Raw genomic sequence first — 13400 nt, forward strand, 5'->3', positions numbered from 1 at the left:
ACAATGTCTTCCTTTCTCTTCCCATTTGTGCCTTCATCAAAGGACTTTCCTCCGATTCTGAATACTTGTCTCTGTAGTAAGTATAGAGAGGCCATTTACTAACTCACTCCAACACTTGCAATGGGGGAGGGAGGACTTTTTCAAAAGAAATGTGTTTCTTCCCATCTTTTTCTATGGCAACTCTGCCTTCAGGAGGTTCCTGGCTACAAAATTCAAGGCCAACTCCATATGTGCTATGCATGGGCTGGGCCTCGCTCTAGGATATACACACACAGGATGCACTCATGCACAAACACACACTTGTACTCACACAGGGCATACCACCCAGAAGCAACAAGCCTGCATAGTGAAAGGGCAGTGGGGCTGGCTCCTGGGCACTCCCTTTGAGGGAATGCTTATGCCGTCAGGAGCACATCTGCATCCCTGTTCCTAATACATGGCCCCTCCAAGGAGTTCATGACCTCTTCTAGGGTTGTGGCCCAGAGCCTGAATGGCCTTGGGACCAACTGCCTTATGGAGATGTTTAGAGCACCTGACCTGAATGACCATGTCTTCGTCATCCCTTGGGGCATGTGCACCAACTGCAGGAGGGAAATCCAAGCTGGAGAGGAGGCTTATGGAAGCAGTGGGACAAAGGCTAGTAATTCCATTTCAGCTCCTGGGAGCTCCTTGGAGCAATCTCTGCTGTTCAGGGGGACAGAGGGCGGGAGGAGAGGTGTATGACAGGTGGGATAACTGCTTACCCACCCCTGACATCGTTCCCACTGGTAGCATGATTCCTGCCCTCTCTGGTCCAAATTTGAGCCCTCACAGAGAGGCATATCCTGGTTGAATTGTTGGAAAAGTCAAGGTCTTCCCTGAAGACTCTTCCTGTAGCACAGAGCCAGCTCTGCATGACGAGGCCAGAGTTGTAGCTGCCTCAAGTGACCAATGTGAAGCAGGGCTGGGTGGACATGGCCAGGTGGCCCGATAGCTTGCCTGGTTCCCCAGGGCAGACAGGGCTGACCCTCCCCTCTACGTGTGCCCTTTCACATTTAGCTCATCCATTGGATCAGGGCTGGTTTTTCTCCATTTGTCATCATGCATCACCATGCTCTCAAATGCTCTGGTGCTGAGTCACCTTGGTGTCCCTCCTCATCTGTATCCTACCCCATTGGCTTCCCTGAAGGAGACTCTTGCAAACCCTCTTCCTCCACACTGGTCATCTCTGTCATTGCCTTCTCTTTGACTGGCTCCTGACTGTCCCTGTCCCTACTGACTCCATCCCCCAGTAAACTTGCAGGAAGCACTGGCTGTGCCTGCCAAGAAATAGCCCTGTATTCAACACCATCACTTACTGATTTCACCATCTAAATAAGTTACTTAAAAACCCTGCAGAATTTGGGGGGGGGGGGGGGGGCGGGGAGTGTGCCTAACACGAATCTTGCCCTTCCTGACTCAGTGTTGTTATTGGGATAAAATTTGCAAATGAATACCAAAGGGCCTTATGATGTGCTTACGTGAATGAGTTCTCATCATGTACTATGTTCCCAGGATTGTGGGAGAAAATACAGACTTGCTGTTTTAAGCCACTAAGTTGGGATGGGGCGGGGAGGGGGGGGTTGTTATACAGCAATAGATAATTATTAAATCATGATGCATAATAAGAGCTGGTTTTATAGAAATTAGTTCTGTGTGTTGACTAGACTCACCTGGATGGTTCTGTTCCATTCATGTTCACTGGGGCTGCAGTCATCTGGGAGCTTGATTAAACTAGAATTTCCAAGATGGTGCACTCTTGTCAATAGCTGGAAGACTGCGTTCAGCTGGGGACACTGGGATGGCTGGTCTTCTGTCTCTCTCTCTTTCTGTTTCTCTCTTTCTCTCTCTGTGTCTCTCTGTCTCCATGTGGTTGTAGGGCCTTTCCATGTGGCCTCTCCATGTGTGTTTCCATTATAGTAGTCAGATTTTATTACATAGTGGCTCAGGGCTTCCCAAAATCTAAAAGCAAGAACTTCTAGGCCTTCTTAAATCTTCAGCCTGTAGCTGGCTCAGTGGCACTTCCTCATCATTCTGTTGGTCACTGTGAGCCACAGAGCCAGCCAGATTCATTTTGGGAGGGGACCATGCCCAACTGTGTCTTCTTAAAAAAAGGTAAATGACATACGCAAGTGTAAAATGGATATATTGGCAATAGGTTTAGAAAAGGACAAGATCATTGCCAAATGTCAAGGGAGGCTTTAGCCAGACAAGAGGGTTTATGAGGCCAACTAGCAGGTGAAGTGAGGAGAGGAGAGTGGACAGAAAGAAGGTTGTGTCTAGGCAACTTTCAAGTCTATTGCCAGGTGATGATGATGGGAACACATGGTGCAAGGGGAGGGGAGTGAGGACCATTGAAGTAAAGGGAATTAGAGAATTTAGTAGCTGGATGATGACAGGACATGGGCCACAGATAGTAGAAGGATAGGAGGCCAAGGTGTTGGATACTAAGAGAAAGACAGTCCTTAGAAGTCATCTGGAAGAGGATGTTGACTTGCCCAGAGAATTTCAGAAGTTATAAAAGATCTCATTATAAGAGTCTGCCCATAGTCAAACTAACCCATTCTGACTGTCCCCAAATTTACACTCATCTGTCCCATCTTCCATGCAACCATACATTTCTCCAGTCTTTACCCCTGTCAAAAACCCTTGTCTTTTCATGAAACTTCTATCCTTACCTATTTCTTCGGTAAGTCATACCAGTTATACCTCACCCATTACTCACATTCCCAGAGTTGAGCATGCCCAGTGTGAGATCTCACACACCCACACTCACACAACTCACACAGTTCACTCACTGACACCAACACTCACACACCACACCCACACACTCATTCACAAACACACACATATACTCAAACTCAACTCACACACACATATACAGCTCACCACACATTTACACACTTACACACACACACACACACACACACACACACACACACACACACATGCTTATCACTCATATACTCCTCTTAGTTTCACATAGTGAAAAGAACACAAGAACGGATGTCAGGAGACTGAGGTCTGCCCACTTTTACTACTTTACTCAGTTTTCATTTCTGTAAAATGAAGAGGAGCTGAGTTAGATGATCTTTAAATTCCTTTCTACTTTTCAAAGTCTGTGGTTTTATAATTTCCCCTCCTCCCTCCCCATCCAGGCATTCCAAAGCTTGAGTGGAAATGGGATGGGGGTGGGGAGGAGAAAGGGAGGCAGGTGGGCCGGGGGGCTTATTTTCTGGGATCTGAGCAGCTCTGGCCTTAAACATGGCAGCAATCTAAACACGTTCCCTCCAGGTGGCCGATAGAATGAGTCGACCATGCATCTTCCCCTTCATCTTCCCCTTCAGTTAATCCTTTTATCTTGGAAATAAAGGGTCCATGTCCCTCAGGGATTCCATTCTCCCTCTGCCTTCCCCTCTGTGCCTCCTGGGAAGATATTCTCCATTTTTCCCAAAGTTCTTCTCGGGTACAGAAAAGGAAATGGCTATAAAAACATGTCATTTCCATGTTAACTAATTGGAATTTAAATAAAAATTTAAAAAATGTAATTTCTGTATTTTCACTGGTGAAACTGAAATAGTTACAATTCTTAGCTTCCCCTTCTGAGTCGTGAGTGTCACTGCTCTCCCTCTTCCTATAGCCTGAGTCTGTCTCTTCATTTTGTGCCTAGAAAAGTTCTCAACTTGGTCCTCGCTGGGCCCCCTGCCACATTTGGACATCATTACCTTATTTACATTTGTAGACAATAGCCCAGAGTAACAGACCCTACAATGCCAGCCTGTCTCTCCTGTTGCTCTAGACTTATTTTACAGAATTATTTAGAAATGGTTCTGTTAACCCCAGGTAGAAACCGTCACCTGAAATTGAAATCTTATGGGTCATGTCTTTTGATCTTTTTCTAGAAGGTGCTAAGACAGAAACAAGCAAAGCCACCACAGAGCCTGAAACAACGCAGCCAGAAGGAGTGGTGGTCAACGGGAAGGAGGAAGAACAGACCGCAGAGGAAATTCTCAGCAAGGGCTTGAGCCAGATGACCACCAATGCTGACACAGATGTTGATACCTCTAAGGACAAAACTGAGTCGGTCACCAGCGGCCCCATGTCCCCAGAGGGCTCACCTTCCAAGTCTCCCTCCAAAAAGAAGAAGAAATTCCGAACCCCGTCCTTCCTGAAAAAGAGCAAAAAGAAGGAGAAAGTGGAGTCCTGATTGGTAGCATTCTCATCTGCACCCTCTCTCTCCACCCCTTCCCTTCTCCCAAATCTGTCCCTAGAAGCACAGGGCCAACAAAGGATAGAATAGGACCCTGGATCACACTCTGAGGGGGAACTTAGAGATCACCCAACCAACCCCTCATTTTACAATTGCCCCAGAGAAATCAGGTGACTTTCCCAAGGTCACACAGCTAGTTAGTGGCAGAGCCAGCACTAGAATTCGGGTCTCCTGGCCCCTAGTCCAGTGCTTTTTCCACTATATAACACTGCCTAGTTGTGGGCCGCCTTTGTGAGGTTGCTGCCCACCAATCTGAGCCCAGGGCAGAAGGCCAGAGTGGGCTGCAAGCTCGCACAGCCTCAGACCAAATCAGACAGGTCGAGGCTTCCCCTGAGAAAGGTCCTTTTCCTTGCGGGAATCCAATCTCCTGCTGATGGAGCTGTCACAGTTTAGAAATCTCTCTTTCCCACAGGGTCCTTGCTCTGCTGCTCACAGTAACCAGAAAAATTGACCTGTTCCCTCCACCAGAAGTTAATCTTTGTTCCCAAGGGCTGATGGCTTAGCTCATGCTTCCCCAACCACTAACCCTGAGCTTTCTTCATGGAACCTCCTGAATGACGGATGGATGAAGAATTGTAAGAGCGGGCAGACATGAGGGCAAGCCAAGTCAGCCACAGGATTCGAGTAGTTTAATCAATATAAGAAGCCAGGAACTTGGCCCATTTGAATCGTGCATCTCAGGCGCTTCAAAACTAAAACCAAATTTAGCTTAGAGAAAAGTTGTCTCATGCTCAGGGCAGAAATTTGGGGAAATTTAGATCCTCCTTTGGCTTTGGGTTGTACAAGGAGGATCAAAACAACACAGGAAATGCTATGCCTTTCTAGCTTTGCATGACACATGGAGCAATGTGGCTCTACCTGTTTCACTCCTACCTGGCAGTCAGGTGTCCCCTGACTTCCCCACAAACCTGGAACCTGGCTCACACACTGGAACTGGCATGTTACCCTTGGCTCCTTTGGGTTCTGACTCAGTCACTCTGGGTCCAGCAGAGGAGAGTGAGATGAGCCCTTCAAGATTAAGTCTCTTGAATCATCTAGGAGAGAAATCAGCTTGAGTGTCCTCACCCTGTCACTATCTGTCCATCCTGGGGCCTAGTAAGAGCTATGGCTTTCGTTGTAAATGCCAGCACTACCTTTTCATATCCTTCCATGGGACATCGAGTAATAAGCGTTGTTGGCTCCTAAAAAATAGACAATCCATTCTCTTTATAGCACAGTGTCTTCAAAGAGTATTTTTCCTTTTTGTCCTGATGATTGTGAAAGTACTTTTGAAAGTTCTTAATCATCGTTTTCCACTTTTGGGCACTTACTTTCTATGTATAGACACTGTGCAGCCTTTACATTCATTGCACCCTTTGACCGTCACAATAATCCTGTGATGTGGGTGAGGTATTCCCATTTTATGATTAAGGAAACTGAGCCCCAAAAGGACAATTGACTTGCTCAGGTGATGTGGCTAGAAAGATCAGAGCCTGGATTTGAGCCCAGCTCAGTCTGAGTCCAGAGCCTTGTTCTTAACAGTTGATGATGATTAGAAAACTTGAATCCCCAAGGATGGTTGTTTTAGTCCAGGACCCATTTCTGTGACTGGTCTCCACTGTATAATGTCAGCAGTTGACATGAAAGCAGAAAACTACCCGTGTTCTCCCTCATCAATACACGTTAAGTTCCCAATAAACGTGGATTGTGGTGAGGCCAATGTGGACCTCCAACAAAGGAGAGGCAGGAGCCATCTGGTTGGGCCGGAGTATAGTTGGGCTATTTCTTAAGAAGGAAGGAAACTGACACCTGACTAAGGAGAACCCAGTGCTGCATCTCTCTAGTCAGATTCCTAACTGCTCCCCCACCCTCTACTTCGTTCTACTTTCTGATTGGATCTTGTGATGGGCAAGCCAATGGTCAAGGGCATGTATGCCTCAGAAAAAGTCTGTGATGTGGGAAATGCCTTCAAAAGCCAATCCTCTGATGCCTTCTTTAAAAAATTAGATTTCACATTCATTCATTTATCCCTCACCATCTTTGTTGAGCACCCACTAAGCATCAGGCATTATGCTGTCATTAAAAGGAAATAATCATTGTAGCTAGAATAATCAGCAGGAAACAATGTTAGGAGTGGAGACGACATAACCGTTGACACAGCTTTTTGTGTTCAAGTGGTTGTAGCTCAGAGATGATGTTGATTTGACTCTGCATTCAACAAATTGTCTTTATTCCCTTTACAACAATGAGGCCTCATAGGTGAAAATGCCAGAGCCTTGCTGGAGCATCATCCTTGGAATTTATGCCATGGGTCCACCTTACATTTATCCATTTTCTCATTCCTCATACATTCAAACAAAACAGCAGACCTGAAAGCAAAACATAGTCCCTGCCCACAGGAAGTTTTTAAGTGTAGGAGGCATGTAGACAAGTTACCAAAAGGGCAAGAGGGCCGAGATGGCATAAGGAAGTAATGATTTACTATCTTCTGGACCAGAGAAACTTTCCTGAAAGATGTGATGATTAAGTTAGGTTTTCAGACAAAGAGGAATTCTCCAGGAAGACAAAAGGGTTATTGGAATATTCCTGATGAGGGAAAAGCATGTGCAAAGGCATGGAAATGCCAGGCTCCATGACAGGTCCACTGAGTGATATAGTAATGCCAGAGCATAAAGTGTGAGGGGGTGGGAGGCTTTGTTTTATAGGTGGGAAGGGCTGGATCAGAGAGAAACCTGTAGAAAATGTGCAACTAGATTTTATCACGTAGGGTGTTTGGAGTTGCTGATGGCTTACAGTCAGGATGTCATAATCAAGCTTGAATTTTACAAAAATCTCTTTGGCGGCTGGGTGGAGAATGGCCTGGAGAGGAGGAGAGCAGTGAAGGCACAGGAGATCTTAAAATGAGGCCTTTCTGAAACGTCAGCACTGAAACGTGCTTGGTGGCCTGCCTTACCTACATTTTCCTTTGTAGCATATAGCATGCTTCTGGCACAGAATTTTACTTCCCTAAAATTCTTTGGATAAAGCATCTTAGAGATTTTCAACAAGGAGAGGGAAATATTCAAAGAGCTAATCCTTGGTGCAGTTTGCAGGTCTATTTTGCCTTAGTGCAGAATTGCTACAAGAGCTTTTGAGTCATTCTGCCAATTTCTTCCTCCCTTGTATGCGCAGGAGGTGGGGCCCTTAGCTCCAGGCTTAAGGTGGTGCCCTGGGTGCTATTGCAGGGGACATGCAATCCAAAAAAACCTAGAGGTTTTTAGAGGAGAGGCCATTTTCTTTGGATTTGGATAAAAGTTGGCTGAAAACTTTTACCAGTATCCTTCTGGAGAAAATGCATCTATGGGGAGCTCAGAATGGGTAGGCAGTAGGTTCATTTCTAGTAAAGCCACTGGGCATGAATCTGCCACAGAAAGGGATGAGAAAACATGAGCCAGTCTGCAGTGTTATGGATGGCTGAGCTGGGCAGCGGGGAGGTTTTGAGGCTGTTTCCATGGGAAGACAGACTGGAGTGAGGTCGGGAGGCAGGAGACAGTTACAGAGAGACAAATTGGCTCCGGTGACTCTCTGTGCGCTGATGGCTGGCACCCAGCAGTGATGTGGGAGAACTGTCCACACAGTGTGGCCTTTCTCAAACTTTGCAAAAAGCTCTGCTTAGAGGCAAGCCTCCAGCCCAGATCTGTGCTCCATAAGGGCCTCCTGGCCTGTAGTGACCCAACTATCTGACTTTGTCCAGGTTACACACAGATTAAAAATAGCCTCCCTCAACAGTGCTGTAATGAAAATAGGGTTCTTCCTCTGCAGACAGAGAAGTTCTTCTTAAGGGACTTGCGGGGATTTGGATGAGCACCCTGGTCTAGTAAGAGCCCCACTGAAAACATTGCTCTCATACTATGGATTTATGTATACTGAGCCTTGAATCCTGCTCCCAGTGTCTAATGCACTGTCACTCCTGAATGTGGCAAGGCAGTCATTCAGAAGTCATTCAGCACCATTATAACAGGGCTATCACTCTTGTCAACATGTGGAGAAGCACTATAAGGCCACTTCTCTGGTTACCATGGATTCGAAAGAACCATTCACCCAACACCACGGTTTACTTCTGAAAGCTGAAAAGATCAAAAAGAAATTTGGAATTTTCCATGGAGGTATCCATGGGGGTGGATATACACATAGTCTCCCATTGGCCTGTAGGCCATCTTTTGCACAAGTGTATTTTATATGTTCTAGTTCCAGGCCAAGAGTATTCAGTTTTTGTTGAACAAATGAGAAAACATACAGTCCTTACTCGTTTTCCTTACACAGGTCAGCATAAGCCCTTGAATTGGTTGGTACAGTTGCTGTTGACTCTCTGAGCTTAGAGGAAAAACAGGTCTTGTATTTTCTCTCACCACTTGAGTCTAAGCAAACTCTCAAAGACAATAACATTCAAAGAGTCTCAGAAGAAATTAGGGAGGAGGTAAATCCACTCTCACAGAAAACACAGGGCACCCCCACAACTGTTCCCCATCTGTTCCAAAAGGGATGATTCAATGTGAAAAGTCAGAGGCCTGAACTAACCGATGAAATATGCTCATTGGTTATTTCTCTGTTGCAATCCCACTTGTGCCACAATATGAAAGAGCAGACACAGTAGAGTGATTATTGCCAAATGCCCTGTCTAGCCAACCTATCCACTTGGATGTGGCATACTTTTTGCCAGAAATAAAAGAGCATAGGTAGAGCCCTGTCACCAGGGCACATCCAACCCTCTTGAGCCTCTCAGTGAGAAGCCACCCTCACCCAGGAATCAACGTGGGCATTTCAGGTGGGGTGTCCTTCTTTAGTGGAGAAATTTCCTTTCATCATTTTATATAGATAGGTTACTCTCTTTAGGAATAATTAGAATCTCCAGTTGAGGGTTTTCTTAAAAATATGGAAGTGATGGTTCATATTGGTTCGTACTTGGGTTTTGCCAAATCGATGTTTGGTGCCATTTGCCTTCAAGATGTCCCCAAAAGTTGGGTCATTACTATGAGAAATTAGACCTGAAGATGGAGAACTGGTCACAGTCACTGACACAGGGGACACAGGTGTGGCTGGAGGCCGAGCCTCAGTAGCTTTCCCCGTGGGGCAGCTCCTCTTCTCACCCACTGGTTCCCAAGGGGCAGGAAGAGGCCGTCTGCAATATGGCAAGTCCCTACCTCTAAGTAGCTTAGAGAAAACATTGTGAGGGTTTGGGGTGGTGGGAGAACTATAGAAAACCCCCCAAACTGTTCTCATCTCCAGCAGATCATCTCGTATAACTTTAGATCTTCTCTTTTTAAGTGAATCAAAGGAGGACAACGGTTGGACCAAGGATGGAGGGGTCGCATTTAAATACATCAAAGCTCTTATAAAACGGGACTGTATTTTGGGGACCTCTGCCCCCACATTTCAACCCCACCTCATGCCTGCCAGGCCTGCTTTGATCTCCGTGGTCCAGCCCACCTTTAAATTCCTGCCATCTATGCTACAGCCGAGTCCAGCACTGTGTTCATCCCTCTCCCAGGAAGACTCAAGTGGGGAGGGGGTCCAGGGCCTGGGCTCACCTGGCTGAGCGTGCGGGGGTCTAGGTAGAGAGTGCCGTGTTCTCTAAAGCCGTGGATGGTTTCAGTGAAATGTCTGTGTCTGACAATCGTCTTCCCTTGTACATGCATTGTCTGTGTTTAGCTTTTCCTAGTATTGTGAAGTCTCAAATAGGGGTTCCATGTAAATACTCTTTCTGCTACTGAAAATGCCAGCCCCCTGGATCATGCATCATTCCCACAAACGGTTTTGCCTTTACGCTAACACTTTTTGAGCCACTGATGTGCAGATTGATGATTAGTTTCTTGGGCTTTTATTTTGCAATTTTATATATATATAATACACACATATATAATATATATATATATATATTTATGGGTTGGTTTTGTATAGTTTTCTGTTTGAATCTCTGAGCACCAAAGCTGCCCTTGGATTTTCAAGAGAACTTTCCAAAGCCACTTCCTGAGGCCCCCCACTCCCCCTCTGCTTTGGTGTTTGTGGTGCTGGGTGGCATCTCTACCCATGAATTTCTGTATGTATGTGCTGTTATCTCACCTGCAGATATTACCCTAGTAAATCTACCGTGCTTGGCTTCCCAGTGTGTGACCCATCTCTGTCGGCCACCCAGCTTGCCCTGCTCTCAGGAGAGTAGAAGCCAGAGAGGGGGTCCATGTAGAGAAACATCCAGCCACACAGGAAACTCCCATTTTTGAAACCATTCCTCACACATGTGAATAATTGAGTTCTGGCTGGGGAGGGAGGTAATACAGTAAAATACTGTAGGCTTCTAAGAAGGGAAAGGCCATGTGGATTTGCAAACAGCTTGTGGAGAAAGATCAGTTTAGATGGGTTGGGGTACAGGAGAGGGATGCAAAAACATGTGGATGGTCCCCATGGGTTGCAGATTCATGGGCTGGAATGCAAAGAAGTGTCAGGCCAGAATCAGCAGGCTGGGGAGAGCTAAGAGGTCACCCAGAGGGTGAAAGGGGAATAGAGATCCTAGGGAAGAGAAAAGACGAAAGAGCCCATTCGCCCCATCCCTGCTCCTCTTTACTCACATAAGGAGCCCAGGATTTGTTGAAAGTCCACACACATATAGGTCAGGCATTGTGTCTCACAAGTAGCACCTCATTTAAACCCCATAAAACCCAAAGGGCGGTCCTATTATTACCTACTTTACAGATGAGGAGCCAGCTCTGAAATGAGGTTTTCGTGGGCCACAGGTTTGTATGTGGTGAAGCCCAAATTCAAACCGAGGTCTTCTAGGTAAGCAAGCCCTTGATCTTTCCACCACTTCCCACTAACCAAGTGTCCTGAGCAAATCTCCCCATCCCCATCATCACTCCCAGGCCCGCTACTTCCTGGTGGGCCAGTGTCCCCAGTGCTGCCTCTTATACCCAAAGCTCCCACAGGCTCCTATGGACCTAGCACAGCCCTGCCCCAAGGCCATCAGTGTCTTCTCTCCTGAAGTTCCCAAGGAGACCACCTGCATGCCATGTGACACACAGCTGTGCGCACCACTCAGGCCAAGAAGCACAGCCAGTGTGCCCACACCATCTTCTAGAGCTTGCTGCAGCTGACGGTGGTGGTGCAAACCGTCAAGGGGAGCTCCTCTTCCTCACGTCCTCAATGTCCACTGCAGACCTGAGGCCTACAAACATGGAAGCAGAACGCCCTCCACCTTCCAGAAACGCTGAGGGATTTCTTCAGAGTATGCCCAGCAGGGGAGAGAAGGCCTAGGGCCCAGCGACCCACAATTCCCTGTTCGTGAAAGGAGCACTGCCTGGACAGGAAGTGGAAAGGCCGGGCAGGGGGCACCAGCTTCCACCCGGAGCTGGATGAAAGAAGTGAGGGGAGACCATGGACACTGGGGAAATGCGGTGGACTCCAGGCCTGACCTCAGAGCGTGAGCAGGGTGCCAGGGTTCACACTGTGGAGCCCTGTTTGCAAGGTCTAAATGAGGAGGTGAGAAGGGGGATGCTTGAGCACCAGGATCCTGACAAGCATCAGAGAGGGGTGCCATGACCCTAGGTAATGCTGCCTACCCTAATAAATATGCAAAAGGAAATTTTCAGCCAAGTTATTGTGGATGCCATGGCTGCCACCTAGCCATAATCTGACAAAATGTAACAATTAGAAAAGTAGAAATCTTTCCTTTTTTCTTCCTTTGGGCCTTTGGACACAGATCCACACATCTCTGACAGGAACCACACTTAATCTGATAGAGATCTCACTCTATCAAGAATCAGCATGGAGAAAAATAATGTGGTAATAGTTTAAAACTATTGATTTAATAGTTCAAAAGAGGGAGGCCATTCTGACAAACTGGAAGACATGCTCCTCAATGAAGCAGAGTTACTGCAAGAAGCAGGAGGAAGGCTAAGAATATCTCTGTTAATATCCATTTGTCAGAAAGCACCAGCCAGTCATGAAAAGGGAGCACTTCAAATCAAGAAAACATTTTCTGGTGATGAAAAACAATGCCATATTTTAAAATGAGGCATAGTCAGCAGCAGGTTGAATATTGTTGATGAATGAGGAGAACATAAAGATATGTTTAGACATGGAAAGATCCCAAGCCCGTCACTTGCAAAAAATTAGCCAGTCATGCATCCTGCTGATTGGGAAATCAATGTAAATAAATAATTCACAAATGAGGAAAACACTGAATTAAAAAATGGTAGTAAGCAATTAAGTCACATAAATTTGTAGCAAAGTCTAGTTTTGCATTATTAATTTAACAAACTTAAAGCAATTGTTTAAAAAGTAGCTATTGGAATACATACACATCTAGAACAGCAGAGAGGTAGACTATGCTAGACTTATCATTACTGATGAGAGAAAGATGTAATCATTTCATCTTTTAAATTGTTACTATAGGAATAATGGTTCACTTACATATAAAGTTGTAAACAGAGATGATTTATAAAAATGTAAAGATGATTTTTATTAAAACACTATATAGCTTCCATATCACGGAACAGAAAAATAACCATAAAAAAGAAATTAATAGGAATCCAGCTAAGATGGAATAACAGAGACCATTTTTACCATCCTGCTAAAATAATACCCCCCAAACGGATAAAATATATGAAATAATGATTTTTACAGCACTTGGAAATGATTGTCCATGGAGGACACAAGAAAGTTTCCCTGCCTTAACCACCAATCCCAAAGCTAAGGCTGCTATGCCTCCTGCTGCCACTACTAAAGATGACCACCAGGAGGCGACATTTCTCTTCTCTGCTTCCACTTTGCAGAAACAGTCCCAAGCAGTACTCTTCCATTTTCTGACAGATAGACCCCAGCAGTGCTGTCGTGGAACCCGACCTCTTTTTGTCACCAGCAAAGGGATCAAGGATGAGCAGTGAGCCTCCTTACCCAAGACCTAACAACCTGATTTCTGAGCAGCTCTTAACACTTACCTAATACTCAGTACTCTCTGCCTGGTTTCCAGATTCCCCATCTTTTGGGGAGCTGGCCCACTGGCCCCAGCTCACCGAGATCTGTTCTGGCCAAGAGGCCATGCATGATAGTGAACTGGGTTCTAGAGCTCTGGAGTCACACTGCTTGGACTGAATCCTGACCC

At 46.0% G+C, this 13400-nt stretch overlaps 1 protein-coding gene across 9 annotated transcripts in view; it reads left to right on the forward strand.

The window, feature by feature from the left end:
• Positions 1-12005, forward strand: part of ADD2 (adducin 2) — a 105566-nt gene extending 93561 nt beyond the window's left edge. For 6 of the 9 annotated variants that reach the window (XM_060658263.3, XM_060658278.3, XM_060658287.3 and 3 more), the window contains exon 16: positions 3921-12004. In XM_060658263.3, the coding sequence (XP_060514246.1) occupies positions 3921-4225 (305 nt within the window). In that variant the 3' untranslated portion in view covers positions 4226-12004. Of the gene's footprint in view, positions 1-3920 lie in introns of all 9 variants that reach the window. The other 3 variants (XM_060658269.3, XM_060658327.3, XM_060658343.3) reach the window with 3 other exon arrangements.
• Positions 12006-13400: the final 1395 nt, after the last annotated feature.

The sequence above is a fragment of the Panthera onca genome, chromosome A3 (assembly GCF_046562875.1).
Source record: "Panthera onca isolate mPanOnc1 chromosome A3, mPanOnc1 haplotype 2, whole genome shotgun sequence".
Classification (NCBI taxonomy): Eukaryota; Metazoa; Chordata; class Mammalia; order Carnivora; family Felidae; genus Panthera; species Panthera onca.